The sequence below is a fragment of the Desmodus rotundus genome, chromosome 7, assembly GCF_022682495.2.
Source record: "Desmodus rotundus isolate HL8 chromosome 7, HLdesRot8A.1, whole genome shotgun sequence".
Taxonomy (NCBI): Eukaryota; Metazoa; Chordata; class Mammalia; order Chiroptera; family Phyllostomidae; genus Desmodus; species Desmodus rotundus.
The window spans coordinates 74407609-74429427 of NC_071393.1; the positions used below are offsets into that span (position 1 = coordinate 74407609).

The 21819-nt window shown below is 37.5% G+C and overlaps 1 protein-coding gene and 1 non-coding gene across 5 annotated transcripts in view; one reads left to right on the plus strand and one right to left on the minus strand.

The window, feature by feature from the left end:
• Window positions 1–2916: 2916 nt before the first annotated feature.
• Window positions 2917–2998, minus strand: TRNAS-GCU (transfer RNA serine (anticodon GCU)). Its single transcript has one exon. It is a non-coding gene; the product is annotated as a tRNA-Ser (tRNA).
• A 244-nt stretch (window positions 2999–3242) lies between these two features.
• KNL1 (kinetochore scaffold 1) overlaps window positions 3243–21819 on the plus strand; it is a 66118-nt gene continuing 47541 nt past the window's right edge. Inside the window, exons 1-5 of one of the 4 annotated variants that reach the window (XM_045201932.2) lie at window positions 3243–3466; window positions 9292–9344; window positions 10154–10193; window positions 11706–11765; window positions 15721–15782. In XM_045201932.2, the coding sequence (XP_045057867.2) occupies window positions 9310–9344; window positions 10154–10193; window positions 11706–11765; window positions 15721–15782 (197 nt within the window). In that variant the 5' untranslated portion in view covers window positions 3243–3466; window positions 9292–9309. Of the gene's footprint in view, window positions 3467–4426; window positions 4499–9291; window positions 9345–10153; window positions 10194–11705; window positions 11766–15720; window positions 15783–21819 lie in introns of those variants that run through there. The other 3 variants (XM_045201933.3, XM_045201934.2, XM_045201935.2) reach the window with 3 other exon arrangements.

Consider the following 21819-nt stretch of genomic DNA (forward strand, 5'->3'; position numbering starts at 1 on the left):
GAGCAAGTCTTACTGCAATTTCATATGAAAGAAACCACAAAAGAACTAGGCATGAAAACAGGTACAGAAATGTAGAATAGAAAAGTGAGTTTCCACTCAAAATTTCTTTTTTTTCTCTAGACGCTTCCAGCTCTTTGTACTTTGACAACTTCGACAGCTGAAGATTTTCCTTTGAGAAGAAAATCGAGTCACTTTTTATTTGTAGATACTGGGCACATTGATAGACCTATCATCCATTTTCCATAGAAACCATCACTACAAGAAGCAGGCAAAACTGAGAAAAATGATGCAGGCCTTACTAGTTTTTAGAGACGCTGCAGCACTAGTGGGCAATTTAAATACTGTCTGGCAAGTGCTAGGGGAAATCCGGGAACTACAGGAGCATCTACGACGGGACCAAGAACGAGCCCTGGTGCAGCCTTGGCGCAGCTCCGAACCAAGAACGAGCACATGGACTAACTGAAGGAAATCTATGAAGGAGCTGCAAGTTGCAGAAGTAGGGCAGCCTTGTTTGTGGGGATAACATTTAAACAGAGCTAAAGGAGGAGCAGGAGCCAGCCAAGCAGGGGTAGATGAGAAAGTGGGTGCTTGCTCCAGGGAGAGGGGTGGGGACAGCAGTTGCAAAGGTCTTGGGGATAGACAGCAAGGCCTATTTCAGGGAAAGCTTAAGATCAGTGTCTTGAGGGTACTTTAGAAAAGTCCCTGAGCGGCTCTTTATCTATTTTTGTGTGTGACATAGGCCCCCTTGGGAGCTTGGTAAAGCCTATAGGTCCCTTCTCAGAATATTGTTATATTTTAATTTTTTAATTTTTTAGAATATTATTTTAAAATGAATAAAATTGTTTGTTGGAATACAAAGGCAATCAATTATGTTGGAATACAGTTATCAAAATATTTTTTAAAAGATGTCATATAATGATATAATGTATGTACTTCTTTATGAATGAATGCCATTACAAAATATAATGACAGCTCTAATAACTACCATTATTTTGAAGTAGTGATGAGCATAAAGCAACAATGGTAATGTGATATAAAAATATCCGTGATTTATATTGGTGACAAAAATCACAGGTAAGATTAACATTACTACTGTGATTTGTTGCTTATCTTTATTGAAGGAAGTGCTTTCAATTAAGAGATTAGTGAAAATAAAGATGCACTTTTCTCCCAACCAAATAACCAATTCAATGCTATCCAGGGTCCTTTGGGAGTGTTATAGAAACCCATCCTCACAGCAGGGTAGTGAATGGATTGGAAAGCAAGGTAAGACAGGTGCTGGGGTAATTCCTAGCCCTCAACTCAGGGAGGTATCAATATTCCCAAGAGATAGAAACTTAAGAGGGAGGAGTGAAGCAGGCCAAGCAAGGACTACTTAACTGCCTTCCACCCTCAGTGCTGCAAACCTTGTTGAAGAACCTGCTAGGTGCCAGGCTCTGGGCTACCATGCTGGGTGGAGAGAACCTGCAAACCATTACCGCAAGGGATTTATGAGTCAGCCCTGTTCACTAATTTCCAGCATGGGGTAGTATGGTGGTTAAGAGTCACCAGAGATGACAGACTTGGATTACACTGCCCTTCCTACAATAAGAGAAGCTGTCTAACCTTGGGCAAGTTTATCATCCAGTGTCCTCATCTGTAAAATGGAATAATAAAAATGTCTACGATGATCATAGTGTTATGGTGAATTAAAGTGATGTAATTCATTGTGATGCCAGTAGACAAATACTGGATAAACAAAGTTGTTAAATGTGAGTTGAATAAATCTGTCTGATGACCTTTCAAGAGGAGAATCTCTCTATTCTTTTTCTGCCTCCTGCTCCGCTTAAATACAAGAGAGGATTTAACACTTAGTCCTTCAGGAAGGTAGCTATATTTCAGGTCTTCAGTCTCTGGCTTCTAGATGTGTACTACCAGGGTTACACACGTTATCAACATCTTGTTAGTTTCCCAGTGCATATTTTTCTGAGCACCTGCAGCCTGCTGGGATCTGGAAGACAATCCTGAGCACTCTGTGTCTCCAGGTAGCTTTTGAAGTGAAACCTGATATTTCATAGTAAGGACAGGTATTAAAAACACTGGGGTAAGAGTCCACAATAATTGAAGCCCCTCAATCAAGAGCTAGGTTAAAAAAAATCAAGCGGTTAATTAATGTGGAGCAGACCAATGTTGAATTTACATGGGAATGGCAATAATCCTAGAATTCTGTGCACTTGTTTACTTCATATAGAAATAAATTGTTTACTTCATATAAAAAAATAAAATCCACATAACCATTTTCTGATTCCCAGAAAATGCCTTTTTCTAGAACGTAGTCAATTTTCCTGATTCTTCCCTTGAAAATGTGATATTTGATTTCAAAACAAGTACCACGGTTGTACGTGGTTTTCAATTGTACTAAGTAGGTTCTCTTGGATCGGCAATAATTGCTTGGACAGCTGCTATGGCTTCGTTATTTTTATTTATTTATTTTTTTGTCTATGCAGCAATCGCAGAATTTGAGCAGCTTCATTAAAAACTTTATCTCCTGTGTCAAAACCAAGAATATGCTTTTATAAAGCAACAGGCAATCCCTCTTTTGTTTGATTTGCTTTAGCCACTGCATCCTATGTTAGGCGCTCCTGACGCTCAATCTTAAAATGGTTAGCGAAAACCATTACACCAGCGTTAAAATCAGAATTGCTTACATCCAAATTGATAGCGACTCTGCATTTTTAGCAGCACTGTTAGCATTCCTTCCCTTTTCCTTATCTGTGAGGTTCGAACGCTCCAAAAGCCGTTTTTTAAATATCTCAAGTTTTTGATTAGTGGTAGCAGAGCAAATTGACCAGTAACCCACAACTGAAATCTATTAAACTATTTCGTCCCCGTAAATAAATTTATTGATCTCTTGAAATTTGAGGCAAAACTTAACTTCGACGAGGATGGGATTCGAACCCACGCGTGCAGAGCACAATGGATTAGCAGTCCATCGCCTTAACCACTCGGCCACCTCGTCCCAGAAGTCTCCCTCTCCTTGGTAGCTATAGGGAGTAATACCAGGGGGGATGTGACGTAATAGTATGATGGCCGCCATTTTGTACGGAAGCAAAGCGCCGATCTTTTTTATAGTTAAGTAATCAAAAGAAAATGGCTGCTCCCATGATATAGGGGATCTCAATGGGTAAAACAAAGGCAATACGGTAGAAAGTGAGAAACCTTGAAGGATATAAATTGGCATACAGGCTGGAAAGGAAGCTGGATTAAGGGAGTCTTCGAAATGGGGTCCCTTGGCGTCTAAGGGGCGGAGCCGACGCTTAGAGCGTCTTTGCGCTTGCGCGTCATCTAGGCGGTTAGATTTGAATACTGCACGGAGGCTGTCTAGGCCCTGTGAGGTGACGGGACTGGCGGTGGTGAGCCATCTCTTTGAGGACTGCAGACCCCAAACAAGTCAGAGGAGACTTTATCAAGCGGGAAGCTACGGCTGGTAAAGAAAACGATCCTTTCGTTCTGGGCTCCGGGCGGGGGGCGGTGCTTTAGGTATAGTCTGAGTGCTCTCTGAACGTCCAGCGGTGGAAGCTGAGGGACGCTCCGTCAGCCGGGCGGCCCAGGAAAGCGCTGGGCCCGAGTGGGGCTCTTTTCTTTCCTCACCTGGGTCTGCACGTGGTGCCGCCGCCCTCTCCCGAGCACGGCCCTTCCACCCCTGGGCCCCTCGGGCCGGCCAGGCCAGCGTGTCCGCGCCTCCCTCGGCCTCCCGGGCCGCGGCGCCCCGCTGTCCAGTGCCTGCGCCCGCGGATTCCTCCTTGCACCCCTGCAGCTCTTCCCTGGGGAGCTCTCGGCTGTTTGTATTTCTGACTCGATCTTTTCTTAGATACAAAGGAAGTGACAGCAGTAAGTGATTTTAAACTCTCGGCTTGTCGTGGTTTATTTTCGGTGTTTGGAGTGCTGGCAGCACCGAACAGACTTTCGGTGCTTTGCAGGTAAAATAACATTAGGAAATAAGCCAGTATTCGTTCGCCACAAACGAGTTTTTATCAATCTTCCTCTGTTCATTATGACCTCCGAGTTAAAGCCCCTTTCCTTACTGTTTATCTCAATACTAGAGTTTAAGAAAAAAATTCTCAAAAAATTGCTGATTGGAATTTTGAAGATAAAGATGTCAGAGAAGACGAAACAGAGTTTGCTTTAGATATTAAGATGGAAGTTCTCACTTCCCTTGAATTGAATCAGTCGAATTCCTCCGAACTGTATTGGGTTCCTCGTTGTCGTGTGCTCCGGCTGGGGGCGGGAGGGTCAGAGTCCCTGGTCTGAAAGTGTTTCCAGTCCAGGAAGGGAAATGGCGCACCCGAATTCCTATCGTACTAGACGACGTAAAGGACTGTAGGACCTTTTAAAGCTGTGTGGGAGCACAGAGAAGGAAAACCTTATTGGATACCTCTAACGATGGAGACTACAGGACGCTTCCTGTAGAGAACGTGGCATTTGAAGTGTAACTTGAAGGGAAAAATGATTTACAGAGGTAAATGTAAGATTTTGCTAATTGAAGGTTGGGTTCAAAGAACTTTAATTCTTCTTGACTATGTGATGGCTGGAAATGTTTATAAGATGTCAAAGAGATGAAAACTGAGTAAAAATGTTTGGAGTGGTAATATTAATGATGTGTCTAATAAATGAGGAACTGTGTTAAAAACTAGCTACTGACAGGACGGCTGTCCTATAAAACTTCCCGTGACAATGGTAATGTTTTATATCTATACTGTTCAACTTGGTACTCATTAGTCACATGTGACTATTAAGCACCTGAAATGTGGCTATTGTGACCGAAGAACAGAATTTTATTATAATTAATTTAAGCTTCAATAGCTACTATATTGGACAGCACCAGTCTAGAGCCTTTATCAGTGGATACTATGGAACATATTAACTCTTTTATTGGTAATGTAAACGCAGAAGTGGGGAAAGAGCCATTAAGTAAATATTTCAACCTTTACAGGCTGCATGGTCACTGGCATGGTCTCTGTCATATATTCTTCTTTATTTGTTGTTGTGTTTTGTTTTCTGCAATCCATTTAAAATGTAAAAAACCCACTTTTAAGGACCCATTTGGTCCAGTAGCCATAGTTTGCAGACCTCTGGGTTACTTAGACTAATAGTTCCCAAACTTTCTCGGCTCATGGTATCCTTAGGCCAAAAGAAATACCTAAGGATTCCATTTAATAGTTAGGTCCAAACAAACTTTAGAAGTTGTTACTAAGTTGAAATGAATTTATGCCTTAACCACATAGTAGCCATTTAAAAAAATAATATGCATACATTGAAGGAAAAGATATTTTAATTTTATTCTTAATAATCACAATTATTTACTAACTGGATATCTGTGCTTGTTGAACACTGCACAACTTCTCAAATCTTGGAATCAGATTGGACACTGCCTCCATCATTTCCAGTGCCATCGTACTTAAAAGAACTGCTTTATATTGCAGCATCTGCAAAAGACCCAGCTTTGCAATAATCTGTTATCAAAACTAATGTAATGCAAATGGATAAATGGATACTATTTTCAGCTAGTAGTTAACACAGTGCCTGACCAATGTTGAGAACTGCTGTTCCTCACAAACATTTAAAATATCTCAGGAGACCTCTGTGAATATGCTATAGCACCCCTGGTTTCCAGGTGCAGTTTCAGAACCAATCAGTATTAACTAATGTAGCAATGATCAAGAGTTCAACCATAACAGCATTTTATAAATGAGGCTTAACATGGGGATCTGGGGTCTCCTATTTCTGTTAAAGTTGGAATTTACAGTTACGTAATAAATAAAACATTTTGAAAAGAAGACTTTAATAATTTTTTAATCTCATCACTTAAGTGCCAGCTAGTAGTCTGTAGGTTAGACAGGAATGCTGTTTGATGAGGATTTCAGTCAGTGAAGATGTTCAGGTGATTCTGATTTGATAGTATAAATATCATTATTTGTGAATTTGAATGTCACTGAATTTGAAAATATTGCCAAAAGAAGAAAAACTATGCACAACAGTGATCATAAAGATAACTTTAAAGAATTGTTTCTTAATTACTCATTCAGCAAATGAGTACTGTGCTAGGTTCTCAGAGACTGTAACAGTGAACATAAGAGACACCAGCCCTATTCTCATAGTTTACTGTTGGGGCAAGGGTAGTCTGGGGAGATAACAGGAATAATTAATTTACATAACAGACTTTTAAATTACAGACTGGTAATGCTACAAAAAACACAAAGAGTGCTTTTTCTGGCTTTCTTGCCAAGAAAATATAAATTCAGGTATAAATTCAATGACGCAGGAAAGAGTTTTGTGTGTGCAAGAATAGAAATGCTAGTGTGGCTTGCATAGTGAGTAAGACAAGGGTAAGAGATGCAGCATGAAGTCTGAGAGGCAACCAGGAACAGGATCTTGTACAGCTTTGTTAGGTCCCGGTGAAGAGTTTATCTCAGTACAATGGGAAGCCATTGAAAGGTTTTAAGTAGAGGAATGTCTAAAATGTGATTTATGTTTAAGAAGATAATTCCCTGTATGTCGGACAGGCGGGCGGGGTGGGTGGGAAGGGGGATAAGAGTGAAAGCAGGTACCCCAGTAAGGTAGATATTTACGATATTGTACATGAGAGATAATGGTAGCTTGAACTATGGTGGTGGTACTAAAGATAGAAGCGAATGGATTTGGGGTATACGAGGTCTGTCTAGAAGGTATCCAGCCATGTAATATGAAGAATAGAGACATTTATTGAAGAAGATACAAGAAACATTGTACATAGGACAATGACGCCTCAGTCCCCTTCAAAGTAGGCACCTAGGGACCTCACATAGTTCTCCCAATCACTATCAGCTGCCCTGTTGTATTTTCTTCCCATGGAATCTCATCCATGGTCTGAAATCTCTTCCCTTTCAAAGGTGATTTTAGCTTTGGGAAAGGCCAGAAGTCACAGGGCACCAAATCTGGGCTGTAGCGGGGCTGAGTCAGCTGGGTGATTTGATGTTTCATAAAAGCTTTGATTGAGACATGATACACGAGCAGGCGTGTTGTCATGATGAAGCTGCCAATCACCGGTTGCCCATAGCTATGGCCTTCTGAATCATCTGAATAGTTTCTGTGGAGGAATGTACAAGCTTAACTCAAAATTTGATGCAGATTTGTTGCTGTACTTACTCAGTCATTTTGAATGTGAGACCACACAGTACACATGCTCACTCAACAGCGTCTACTGCTACCACTGACTAGTACAGTGAAGTCATCATTACTCATGTATGTGCATTCCAGTCCACTCTCCTTAACTGCCAGGTTATATCAATGTTGTGCAAACCATTCTCATTATATTAACAATGATTAGACTTTTTCTGGACAGACCGTGTATAATGGAAATAGAACTACTAAGACTTGATAATGGTTTGGACAAGTGTAAATAGTTGTCATACTTGTTTGATCTCAAAGAGAAAGTTTTCCAAGTTTTACCATTAAGTTGATTGTTGCTGTTGTTTTTTTAAATCGATATTGTTTGTTAGATTAAGGAATTTACTTTCTATTCCTATTTGCTAAGTTTTTCTTTTGTTTTAAGCATGAAAGGGTGTTAAAGTTCATAAAACTTTTTTTTCATCTGATGAGGTGATCATATGATTTTTCCATTTTAATCCGTTAGTATGATTAATTGTACAATTAATTTCCTAATGTTAAACCAATTTTGCATTTTTGGAATAAAACCAACATGGTCATGATATATATCCTTTTTACAAATTGCTCCTTTTTGCTATTTATTTAGGATTTTTATATTTATGGCAGTGAAATTGACATGTATTCTTTTCTTGTACTGTATCTGGGTGTGGTGGAGTAGGGTGGATGTTTGTGTGTGTTAGATGGAGGTGGTGGCAAGGAAAGAACTTTTTTGAAATACAAAATAATTAGCGTAAAGTGGCTGCTTTTGTGAAGGAGGAAATTGAAGATGTTTTAAAAAACCAATCTTGTAAAATCAACTTCTTATACTATGTACAAAAATTTTTAAATATTACTTTAAGTAGATGTGGGTGTTACCTGTGAACAGGAGATAAGTGAAAACAGAAGAGTGGGTGAGACTGAGAGTGATGGAGGACAAAAGGATAGGGTCAGAGATCAAATCCTAGAAGATGTCCCTCATCTTTTTGTTTGTTTCTTTCTTTAGATGTCCATCATCTTACTATATGGATAGCTAATTGAATGAATTGATATTAAGAAGTAAACAGACTTTTATTTCAGTTTGAACTTCAGGTTCATTATGAAAAATCATTTATTTTCTAGCCCTGGCTCCTGTGGCTCAGTGGACTGAGTGCAGGCCTGTGAACCAAAAGGTCGCCAGTTCAATTCCCAGTCAGGGCACATGCCTGGGTTGTGGGCCAGGTCCCCAGTAGGAGGTGTGCAAGAGGCAACCACACATTGATGTTTCTGTCCCTCTCTCCCTCCCTTCCCCTCTGTCTAAAAATAAAATAAAATAAAAAGAATCATTTCCTAATTTGGCTTTTGTTATATATGATGAAAGCATGTAAAATAAGATCTTTTAAATAATTGGTGTTTTTACTTATTGCTAAAAATAAGAACATTGATTATAACAGTTTGAGTATAGGGTATTAATTTAGTGTTGTGGTAGAAATACTAATATTGTTGAATCAAATCTCTAGTATTCTCTCTCTTTTTTTTTTTTTTGAAATGGAAGTTTTTCTTACCCAGGGTGAGGTTCAAAAGTTAATGCCTAAAGTAAAAATCTCGTATAGTAATGGGGTAGGTAGGAACTAAGACCAACTGAGGTTTTGCCTCCTGTTTTCTCCAAGACAAAAACTCATTGAAAGGAATTGTAAGTGTAACCAGCTGCACTATTTAAAACATTATTTTCGTTTCTGAAAATAAACAAAATATTTTTGCTGAGTACTTATAGTTGAGTTTTTGTAAGATAAATATGCATACTATGCAAATCCACTGTTTTGATACCTAATTGACTTCATTTTCGGATTCAATTATTATGTAATCCATAAGCTTTTATAAACTAGGGCACTTTTTTATTTTAACCACTAAATCCCATATCATCCCATTCAGAGTTAATCACTGATTTTATCTTAAATATGAGAATTTTCCAGGAGTATTGACTATATTAGAGTGTATAGTTCAATACCTCAAAATTTCTTCCCATAGTAAAGCTTTCCTTCTTTTTTTTTTGGTATTCCCTTGGAAAATAATACTGAAGTCAAAATTCTGCTGTTAATCTCTTCATGAATTGTACTTTCTCACCTTTCTATTATTGTGTGTTTGTTACAGAAAAGGTTTTTTTCAAAAATGGATGCGACGTCCTCAGAGACTAATGAAGAAAAGTAAGTTGCTGCAATAGTTCTAAAAAATGTTTAACTGTATCAGAGAAAAGATACTTCTTCAACTAGTAAGACCTATTGACTTTATAACATTTACTTCTTTTACCCTGAATGAATGGGAAAAGATTTCAAGTTATCAATAGGTTTTCCTTTCCATATCTTATATAAACTCATCTAGAATCAAAGCTAAGAGAGGCTTTAGCGACCAGGTCTCATCTCTTCAATTTAAGGATGAGAAAAATGAGGCACAAGGAAATGAAATGATTTGTCTAAAATTGGCATCACAAACTGGTGACCTGGTTATAATTAGAGATATATAATTTTTTCCCTAAGCAATGATTTTTAATTTTTGAATCAGTTGCCAAATATCAAACTCTCAAGAGTTCATATAACAATTAGATTTTCAGCTTTCCATTACAGTCTCCATCCCACCTATTTTTCTTGTATTTACTAAAAGTATGTGTGTAGCCTCCATAGGCATTTAAATTTTCAAAACCTGCTCTAAAAATTACACAGTAGTAAAACCAGAGGTAGAGCCTTTTATTTTATAGCCCATTTATCTTATAATTTTGCCTCTAAATATTTAAATTATGTTGTAGTGATCGTGTTTTAAGAGATGGTATTGTAGTAAACAATTTATATTTTAAAATACTGACTTTCTAAATATTGAATTTAAAGTGTTATAAATTTTGCTAAATGAAAATGGTGTTAAGTGAAAGTGATAATCATTTAAAAGCATGTAAAGGATGCTGTGGACTTTTGAAAATTCAGTCTTTTTTCAGTGTATATGTAAGGTTTTTTTCCTCTTTCAGTGACAATATAGAGAGACCTGTTAGAAGACGACATTCCTCAGTAAGAAACATTTATTTAAGTTAATTGTTAATGTTTTTTGAATGACTATATACAACAGTAATTTGGACTGTGGCATCACCATCCCACCCCCATTGGCTTCTATTGTTCCCTGGATAATGACTCAAATATTTAACCTGGTCACACAATTCTATAAATATATTAGAATGTGTATTTTTTAATCAATATTTATTAATTTCATGTTAATTTTATGAATTGTGTGCTATATATATCACATTTCAATAAAGCTGTTTAAAAGTATTTTTAGCCCCAGCTGGGTGGGTCAGCTGATTGAAGTGTCTTCCTGTACATGAAAAGATTGTAAGTTGCTTCCTGGTCAGGGCACATCCTAGGTTGCTGGTTCCATCCCAGGTCAGGGCAGGGCATCCCAGGGGGCAACCATTAGAAGTTTCTCTTTCACATCGCTGTTTCTCTCTTTCCCTCCGTCTCTCTCTCCCCCCATGCCTCTCCCTCCCTCTCCATTCCTGTCTCTCTAAAATCAATAAACATATCCTCAAGTGAGGATTTAAAAAAAAAAAGAAAAGATATACACAGACACACATACTGGTGTACAAAGCTGTAGCAAGACATCAAACATTTCAACTGAAACTGATTTGAGGGCAAAATTTATTGGTTACGAAATTTTAAAATCCAAAGATAGGAATGGCTTTATTTTATTTTTATTTCTGCAAAGATAAGAATGACTTTAGGCACAACTTATTGACCATGGGTTCCAACAATATCATCAGTAGTAGGATTTCCTTTCAGTTTTTTTACTCTGACTACTTTCTGCTTTCTCTGGGTAATCTCCATTACTAGACAGGCTCTTTGTGGTTACTACAGTATATCTAGCTCTTCCGACTTCCAAGTTCAAGTCCTACATGAAAACTAGTGTCTGTTTCCTCAACAAACAAACAAAAAAATAGCCCTGACCAGTATGGCTGAGTTGGTGGGGCGTTGTCCAGCAAAGTGAAAGGTTGCTAGTTCCATCCCTGGTCAGGGCACTTGTGCGTTGCAGGTTCCAGTGAGGTGCATAAGAGAAGCAGTGGATCAGTGTTTCTAACAATGATATTTCTTTCCCTCTCTTCCTCCCTCCCCTCTCTCCAAAAATAAATAAATATTTTTTAAAAAAACAACTCAGGATTGAATCATTTGACTTGATTATCTCAATATGAGTCAAGTTCTCATTCCTGAGCCAGTCACTATTGCTGAGAGATTGTTCTAGACCAGGGCTACATATTGGGAATGTAGCCCTAGGTTGGGATGGAGCTTCATCCAGACCATGTGGGATCAGAGTTGACAAAATAATTGGGGAAGGTGGGAAGGGAGGGAGAAGGGAATAGATAACAAATATTTAAACAAGCCACAAAGGATAGCGATGAACAGTATGAATTTGAGAAACTTGAGAGGTTTTTACAGGAATTTTAGCATCTCTACCTTTCTACTCATGGTATAACTTGAAATTGATTATTAATGGATATTCTGGATTTTCTTTTATAATTCTCATACTTCTAGATTTTGAAACCCCCACGGAGTCCTCTTCGGGATCTCAGAGATGGGAATGAAGTAGTTCAGGTATGTTTCTAGTGCAAATGCTTCCTAGATGACTATTTTCATTGGTTAGCCATATGAAGAGAGAGCATCATAAATGATTCTCAATTAAATATGAACAAGTAAGCATCCAGCGGCCTTCACATTAAAATCCAAACACTTGAGTAGGTTGGAACCCATAATTTTTAAACCCCATTTACTTTTCATCCTCCTTTCTTACCACTCCCACATATGTATCTCACCATTTGGAATTGCTTACAGTTACCCAAACAAGACATGAACTTTCAAACCTGCAAGTGTTTACGTATGGTATTTCCTCTGACTAAATGGCTAGTCCTTCATTCTTCTCTTTTCTTCCAAAATTTTATTAAATTTTTTTTCAAACATACTGAAAACTTGGATGTATCGTTGGGAAATATATTCTCCCATTCAGTAGGTTGTCTTTTTATTTTGTTGATGTAATCTTTATATTTCTCCAATACATTAAGCTTTTTTCTGTATTAGAGCCCATGTACACATTCTGACTAAAATGCTTTCCTTCTACCCAACTTTTCATCTGACTACTAACTCATACTTCAGGTTTCAACTTAAAGATATTCCCTCAGCCCTGGCTGGCATAGCTCAGTGGATTGAGCGCAGGCTGCAAACCAAGGGTTTGCCGGTTTGATTCCCAGTCAGGGCACATGCCTGGGTTGTGGGCTAGGTCCCCAGTGGGGGCCACATGAGAGGCAACCACACATTGATATTTCTCTCTCTTTCTCCCTCCCTTCCCCTCTAAAAATAAATTAAAATCTTAAAAAAAAGAAAAGATATTCTCTCAAAGAAATCTTTCCTGATTTTCAGGCTAAATAACTTCTTTATGTAGTTTTCCTGACTGGAGATTGAACTCACAACCTTGGCGTACTGGGACAACACTCTAACCAACTGAGCTACTAGGCCAGGGCCATATTTTAATTTTTATATTTGTATGGATTTTTTGTTTTAATGTCTGTTTCAGCATTAATTTTCAGTAGAGTAGGACTGTATTTTCTTTTCTATTTTTCCATCACTCAGCACAGGTTCTAGAGTATGTGTATATATTTTTAAATGTTTGTTTTTTAATTTTTATTGTTATTTAATTACAGTTGTATGCCTTTTCTCCCCATCCCTCTACCCCACCCCTGCTGAACCCCCCTCCCTCCCCCATCACCACCCTCCCCCTTGATTTAGTCCATGTGTCCTTTATAGTAGTTCCTGTAATCCCCTTTCCTCACTGTCCCCTCCCACTCCCCCCTGGCTATTGTTAGACTGTTCTTAACTTCAATGTCTCTGGTTGGATGGAACTGGAGAGCATTATGCTAAGTGAAATAAGCCAGGTGGTGAGGAACAAATACCATATGATCTCACTTTTAACTGGAACATAATCAACAGAAGAAAAAAGCAAACAAAATATAACCAGAGACATTGATCTTTTTTAATTTTTAAAAAATTTGTTGGGGCAACATTTGTTAGTAAAACTCTATCTGTTTCAGGGGTACAGTTCTAAGATACATCGTCTGTATATCATATTGTGTATTCACCACCCGAAGTCAAATTTTCTTCCATCACCATATATCTTCCCTTTACCCTCTCCTCCTTCCCTCCCATCCCACTTTAAAAAATGTTTTTAATGAACTTTGAATGATTAAATGACAGATTCATAGAGTCATAGAACTTTAAAATCAACAGGACCTGACCAGTAATCTCGAATCTAGTTTCTTCATTTTATAGGTAGAAATATGGTGTCAAGAGATGTTAAATGTTTGTCTAAGCTCACATAACTAGTTAGCAGCAGACTTCAAATTAGAGCCCTAGTCTACTAATTTCTAATATATCACACAAATTTGTTTTTCTTTTTTTTTTAGTAAGAAATATGCTAGTATTTAGATCTGAGGGTACTGTTAAAGAGCAGTTGAAAGCCCCAGCCATTGAAGACTTGAAATAGTCTAGCAATTTCCCTTCCTGTCTCTTCTGATAGAACTAGTCAAAGTTAGTTTACAGAGACTACAGCAGGTCAAGAAAGAGGTGGATATAAGTACCTTTTTAGGAACACAGCCCTAGTGTGTGTAAGACCCCATTGCCTAGATCCACCATGCCTTCTAAGAATACTGAGAGAGCAGAGTTTGCATTTTGAAGATCAGTTCTGAAGGAACTGACTTAGGTGATAAGTTGCTTGTCACACATGTCTTTATCCATGCTGGATACTTCACTTTAGACCTTGGAAGACTTCTGTAAAGAAAGCCTTTCAAGAATAAAAAGACACATATTAAAATTGTATTAGTCTCTTTTTGTCCCAGTATTTTCTGTGTCAGTATTATCATATTAAGCTCAAGGTCACCTGTATCATCTGCTAGGATAAATATTCCTGATTCTTTTTTTATAATAAGACTTATATTCAGGTGTTCAGAATTAACACAGTAAAATTCTCTGTGGATTTTATTTGTCTTGCTTTTTGTGTTTGGTATCTATGTGAGTAATAATGTTTGCTCTCATTAAGGAATATAAGAGAAAATAAAAATAGTATATTAAAATGAAAGATGCTCAACATCAGTAATCATTAGGGAAATGCAAATCATAACCACAATGAGATGTCACTTCATACCCATTAGAATGACTGCCATCAAAAAAATCCCAGAAAATAACAAGTGTTGGCAGGGATGTGGAATAATTTGAATCTTTGTGCCCTGCTGTGGGAATATAAAATGATGCAGCTGCGATGGTATGATGGTTCCTCAAAAAGTTAAAATACATTTACCATGTGATCCAGAAATTCCACTTCTGGGTATGTACTCAAAAGAATTGAAAGAAATATCTTGAAGAGATATACACCTCTGTTCATAGAATCATTGTTGATAGTAGTCAAAGGGAGGAAGCAACCTAGTGTCCACTGACTGACGAATGGATAAACAAAATGGGGTATCAATGGAACATTATTCACCCTTAAACAAGAAGGAATTCTGGCACTTATTACAGCAGGGATGAACCTTGAGGCTGTTACGCTAAATGAAGTAAACCAGGCACAAAAGGGAAAAAAAATTATAATTCCACTTAAGTAGTACCTAGTAGTCAGATTCTTATAGACAGGAAATAGAATGGTGGTTACAGAAAGGTTAGAGAGAAAGAGGAGTTGTTTAATGGATATAGAGTTCCAGTTTTGCAAGATGAAGAGTTCTGGAGATTGGTTGCATAACAATGTAGATATACTTGATACTACTGAACTGCACACTTAAAAATGGTTGAGATGCTTCAGTACATTGTGCTGATTGAAATAAGCCAGTCACAGAAGGACAAATACACAGTAGGATTCACAGTAGGATTCCATTTATGTGAGATATCTAAAATAGTCAAACTCCTAAAAACAGAGCAGAAGAGTTGTGGTTGCCAGGGGCAGAGAGGAGGGGGAGATGAGCAGTTGCTAATCAACCAGTATAAAATTTTAGTTATGCAAACAAACATGTTCAAGAGATCTGTACAGCACTGTGCCTACAGTTAACAATATTCTACCTTTAAAAATCTGTTTCTTGTAAAGTGTTCTTACCGCAATAAAATACAAATTTTTTAAATGGTTAAAATGGTAAATTTTATGTGTATTTTACTACAATTAAATTTTTTTAATCTTAAAAATACTATAGTAAGGTTACCATAATAGGCCACATATCACTTGCTTTATTCTCTGTCTTCTTGATAGCAAAATAGCCATTCACTTAAAAAAGAGAAAAGAGGCAGTAATCTCCTTAAATATATGTTGTTTGTGCCAGTATGCTTATTCTCACTCACATTGAAAATTATATTCGTGTTTGTTAAGTACTTCTACATTAGGGTATTTGGAGAATCAAATTTATACTAAAATTAATAATAATATCAAGTTATTTCAGAATAAGACTTGAGCTCCCTGTAGTACTCTGGAGACCTAATTTACAGTGGTTTCATTAAGAATCATACCATATATTTTTTCCCTTAGGAACCTAATGCTTTGAGAAATAAGAAAAGCTCTCGTCGAGTCAGCTTTGCAGATACTATAAAGTAAGTTGAAAGAAGAAATAATTTAAAGTGACAGGTAAAGCTTTTTTCTGTGTCGAACTAAATGTCGGTGCTGACTCAGATGACCTGTTGTTTCTATTAGATAAGAATTAGAGTTGTTATTTTGAAGGTTGTTATCTAGCATTATGCTTAAAAGAAAAACATTGAAAGCATTTCCTCTAAAAGAACTAAGTCTTACCACTGTTACTTAACATTGTGTTGGAGGTGCTAACCAACAAAAATAAACTAGAGAAAGAAATTGGAGTTATAAAAATTGCAGTAATGGGGGTAGATCTATTACTTTTTGCAAATTGTTATGAAAATCCAAGAATATCAATTGATATATCTCTACGTCAATAAGTAGTAGGATATAAAATTAACATGGAAATCAACATATTTTCTCTATATAGATAATAAACAGGTAGAAGATACCCTTTTTTTATGTTAAATTTTGTTGCTATAAATATGATACTAAAAACATATGGAATGAAACCTACCCTGGCGCTGGTGTGGCTCAGTGGATTGAGCACCTGACTGCAAACCAAAGGGTCAGCAGTTCTGTTCCTAGTCAGGGCACATGCCTGGGTTGTGGGCCGGGTCCCCGGTGGGGGGCATGCTAGAGGCAAACACACATTGATGTTTCTCTCCCTCTCTTTCTCCCTCCCTTCCCTTCTCTCTGAAAAATAAATAAAATCTTAAAAAAAAAAAAAATATATATATATATATATATACACACACACATACACACATATATATGTGTGTGTAGAAAGATCACCTGTCTCAAATAATTGAAGGTGGATTTATATATGTCAAATTTTGATTTATAAATATTTATGAATATCAATAATGTGACAGGCACTATACTGCTATATTCATTTATTACTCATTCTATTCTAACAATCATATCTTATTTTATGGGTAAGGAAATTGATGCTTAGCCTGAGTAACTTGCCCAGGTTCCCATACTTATTAAGGAGTGGGGCTCAGACTTTGGACTATTTCACATCAAGTATTCTTAATCATTATATTATTATGGCTTCTCTTATGTCTTTTACATTGTTGGTATTTTCTTTTTCTTCTGGTACCTGTAGTACTTATGAAATTAGATGTATTTTCTAGGCCCATCTGATTGATTACAGTACATCTATTCTTTTTGTTTTTCAGATTTTTTCTGCTATTAATGCTTACTTGGCTTATTCTGTTTCTTCTGCTTGTCTTATAATGAGTTTGGTTAATTAAAAACATGTTCCCAGAAGTCAACAGGGAACTTACGGGACAAGAAGAGGTGTCTATAATAGGATTCCTTTCTTATCTGTCCATAAAATACAGTTAGATATATAAGAAAATTCAAGCATTTTCTAGTCAAATTTGTATTTTGGATGATAGAATGTTAAAATTAAAAGAAACCTTAGCAAGAGGATATAGTCCAAAACTCTCCATTTTTAAAGTGAGAATATTAAAGCCTGAGAGGTGATGTGACTTTCCCAAGGTAGTGTACATAGTGATAGAAGCACAATAATAATGTAGGTCCTCTGATTTCTAGTTTACTGCTTTTTCTACTACTTCTGATTACCTTGCCCAAATGCTATTAAACACATTTCACTCTTTCCTTATAAATAATCTCTTTACTGTACTTATTTTTCTAAAATGGCTATGAGATATGAAAAGGAATTTCAACCCTAGCCAGGTGGCTAAATTGGTTGGAGCATCGCCCTGTACACCAGAAGGTTGCGGGTTCCATATTCAGTTAAGGCATGTACCTAAGTTGCGGGTTTATTTCCTGGGCAGGGTGCCTACGGAAGGCAGTGAGGTAACTGATCAATGTTTCTCTCTCACATCCATGTTTCTCTCTCCACCCTCCCTTCCCCCTCTCCTTTCTGCTCTCTTTAAAGTCAATAAAAAAGCATATCTTTGGGTGAGGATAAAAAATACATATATAATAAAACAAATTTCAGATTCAAAACCCAAAAGAACGTGGAACAATTTTTGGCTTATCACTTAAGTAGTCCCTAATTCAAGTCATTTAACTTATCAGAGTGTCAATTTTCTCCTTTCTTAAGATAGAAATAATAGTCCTTACATATCTCATAGAGTAATTACATGGCCATAGGTATGCATTTGAGTAATAGTAAACTATGTATAAGTAGTTTTCAAAAAGATGTTCTTTGTTAAAACAGATGAGTGATTTTCAACCAGTGTGCCACAAGAACTTTTAAAACATGCAATACTTGACTAGTCAAGGCACTGACCTCTTTTCCATTAGCCTATCAAATAAAAAAAAATGACAACAGCCAACACAACACTGGCTGCTGGTGTGAATGCTCTGTCTTCAACCATAAATATATAGGTCATATAATGGAGTTGCATCTTATTGGTTTTACTGCATAATAAGGTTGCTTCTGGTTGGTTAATTCTTGGTACCAGAAAGCCTTATATACAAGTATAGGCATGTGATTTTTTAAAAAGTAATTTTGGCCCCAGCTGGTGTGGCTCATTGGACTGAGCACCAGCCTGTGAACCAAAGGGCTGCTGGTTCGATTCCCAGTCAGTGCACATGCCTGGGTTGCAGGCCGGGTCCCCTGTATGGGGCACACCAGAGGCAACCACACAGTGATGTTTCTTTCCTTCTCTTTCTCCCTCCCTTGCCCTCTGTCTAAAAATAAATAAATAAAATCTTTTTTTTTAAACTAATTTTAGAGCAAAAAGGGTAGGTAATTAAATTACTATTATTTGTGTAAATTAATCAAAATTATACCTAGTTTTTCTCATTTTTGGTGTGCCACAGAATTTTAGTAGTTTATCTGCCATGAGATGAAAAAGGTTGGAAATTGCTGAAATAGAGCAATTGAAAAAGAATCAGGGTTGGGGGAGGTTGAAGAGGGTAAAAGGGATCAGATATATAGTGATGGAAGGAGACTAAATTTTGGTTGATGAGCACACAATGCACTCACTATACAGATGATGTATTATAGAATTGTACACTCGAAGCTTATATAATCTCATTAACCAATGTCACCCCAACAAATTTAATTTAAAAAAGAATCCCAGGATTCTAGACATAAAAACAAGTACAGTAACATCAATATAGAAAACAAGTATGGTAAAAGTTCTCTTAAAACTCCCACCTAATTTAGAGAGAGGGGGAGGGAAAGACTAAGAGAGAGAGAGAAACATAGATCGGTTGACTCTTGAATTTGCCTTGACCAGAGACCCAGCCCACAACTCAGGCATCTGCCCTGACTGTAAATCAAACCAGCAACCTTTTGCTTTGTGGGACAATGCCCAACCAACTGAGCCACACCGGTCACGGTGATAAAAGTGAATTTATTTTTAAAAGTGCTTTCAAATTTGGTATGGATGAGACAAGATAAAAGGGAAATTAATCATAAAAATTTAGGATTCTCTGTTAAAGTGTGCTTAAAAACATTATAAATACACTAAAATTACACCAATAGATCCACACTCAAAGATCTCAGATTGATATAAGAAAATGTGCAAATTAATATTTAAGATTAAAAATATCAGTATGATATGTATCAGTATTATTTTTTAAAGATAATTTTATTTATTTATTTGAAAGGTTCTATTTATTTACTTTTAGACAGTGGGGAAAGGAGGGAGTAAGAGAGGGAGAGAAACATCAATGGGTGGTTGCGTTTCACATGCCCCCAACTGGGGACCTAGCCTGCAACCCAGGCCTGTGCCCTGACTGGGAATCGAAGTGGTGACCCTTTGGTTTGCAGGCTGGCACTCAATCCACTGAGCACACCAGCCAGGGTATCCACTGAGCCACACCAGCCAGGGCTATTTTTTAAAGATAATTTTAATTAATTGACCAACTGCTGATCCTACTCATATTGAATAAAAACACTTCTACTGTTCTACTGTAAATCATTTGAAGAAAAGCTGTTTCAAGTACAGCTGTGTAATTACAAGTTCAGGTTTTGAAGTCAGACAGTTTGGGTTTACATTTTGGCTCTGCCACTTATCAGTTATATGACTGTGGTAGCTATTTAACCTTTATGACTCAGTATCTACATCTGTAAAACATGCTAATTGTTATACTCATTAAAAATACATGTGAAGAACATAGTACAGTGCTTGGCACACAGTATCCTTGCAAAATGAACAATACTTAATATTAGCAGAATGAAAGCGAACTAGTCACATTCCTCAAGGGAGATATCAAATAGTACTTCTGCATGAAACTTACTCTTAATCATCCCAAGGAAAAGAGATCCCTTCCTCCAGAGTCCATATCAACTTATCTGAATTGTTAATAACAAAAGTCAGTGAGGAACACTTCCAGTCAAGATGGAGGCATAGGTAAACATGCTTTGCCTCCTCTGTAACCACAGAAAGAATTATAGCTAAACTTCAAAACAAATAACACACAGAACTATCAGAAAATCAAGCTGTATGAAAGTCCAACAACCAAGGATTTAAAGAAGCTACGTTCATCCAGATGGGTAGGAGGGGCAGGGTGATGGGTGGAGAGGTGCAGAGATGTGGTGGGGCACAGAGGTACAGCTGTGATGGAATCATGGCCCCACATTCATGTGTGGTGGATAAAAATTGGGAGGGATACCAAGGGAGGGATACCATGGGAGAGTGATCCCAGCCCCTGGCCAGACTGCACAGCCCAGAGTTCCAGCCCCAGGAAGATAAATCCCCATAAATTCTGGCTGTAAAAACCAGTGGGGTTTGGGGCAGTGGAAGAAGCTGCTGGATTTTCAAGAGACTCTGCTTAAAGAGCCCACATGGACTTAGAACGTATTCAGACCCAGCCCCTCAGGAATTCAGCACCAGGGCAACAGCTGGAAGGGCACCAGTTGTATATGGGGAATAAGTAAAGTGACTAGAACCAGGGTGAGTGCCGGGCATACCTCCAGAAGCCAGGAGCAGCATTGTCCTCTTACACAGAGCCACAAAGCGGTCAAGCAGGTTGACCCATCCTGGCGATTACATACAGCTCTGCCCCACACAATTTACAGCTGCCTTTTCTACAATAAGCCACACTACTAAGACAGGGAGTCAAAGCAGCTCCACCTGATACACAGAAACAAACACAAGGAAATGGCCAAATTGAGGAGATAAGAAATCTGGCTAAAATGGAAGAACAGAACAAAACCCCAGAAAAAGAACTAGACAAAATGGAGATAGCCAACGTATCAGATGCAGAGTTCAATACACTGGTGATAAGGATACTCAAAGAACTCATTAAGCATGCAACAACATAAAACAGACCCAGGAAGAAATGAAGTTTACCCAAAGTGAAATAAAGAAAAATCTATAGTGAACTACGAGTGGAGGGAATGAGGCTCAGATTTAATTCAATGATTTGAAACACAAGGAAGAAATAAGCATTCAACCACAACAGCAAGAAGAAAAAATTGAAAAAAAAACAGGGATAGTATAAGGAGCCTCTGGGACATCTCCAGTCATATCAACATCGAATCATAGGGATGCCAGAAGGAGAAGAGGAAGAGCAAGAAATTGAAACCTTTGAAAATAAAATGAAAGAAAACTTCCCTAATTTGATGAAGGAAATAGACATATGAGTCCAGGAAGCACAGAGTTTCAAACAAGTTGGACCCAAAGAGGAACACACCAAGACACATCATAATTAAAATGCCAAAGGTTAAGGATAAATTAAAAGCAGCAAGAGAAAAAACAGAGTTGCCTACAAAGGAGTTCTCATTAGCCTGTCAGCTGATTTCTCAAAAGAAACTTTGCAGGCTAGAAGGGACTGGCAAGAAGTATTCAAAGTGGTGAAAAGCAAGGACCTACAACCTAGATTACTCCATCCAGCAAAACTAACATTTAGAATGGAAGGGCAGATAAAGTGCTTCCTAGACAATGTAAAGCTAAAGGAGTTCATCATCATCACCAAGCCATTAGTATATGAAATGTTAATGGGACTTAAGAAAAAGAAGATTAAAATGGCAACAAATTCAAAAATAACAACTGAATCTAAAACTAAGCAAACAAGCAGAACTGGAACAGAATCATAGATATGAACATTTGGAGGGTTGTCAGC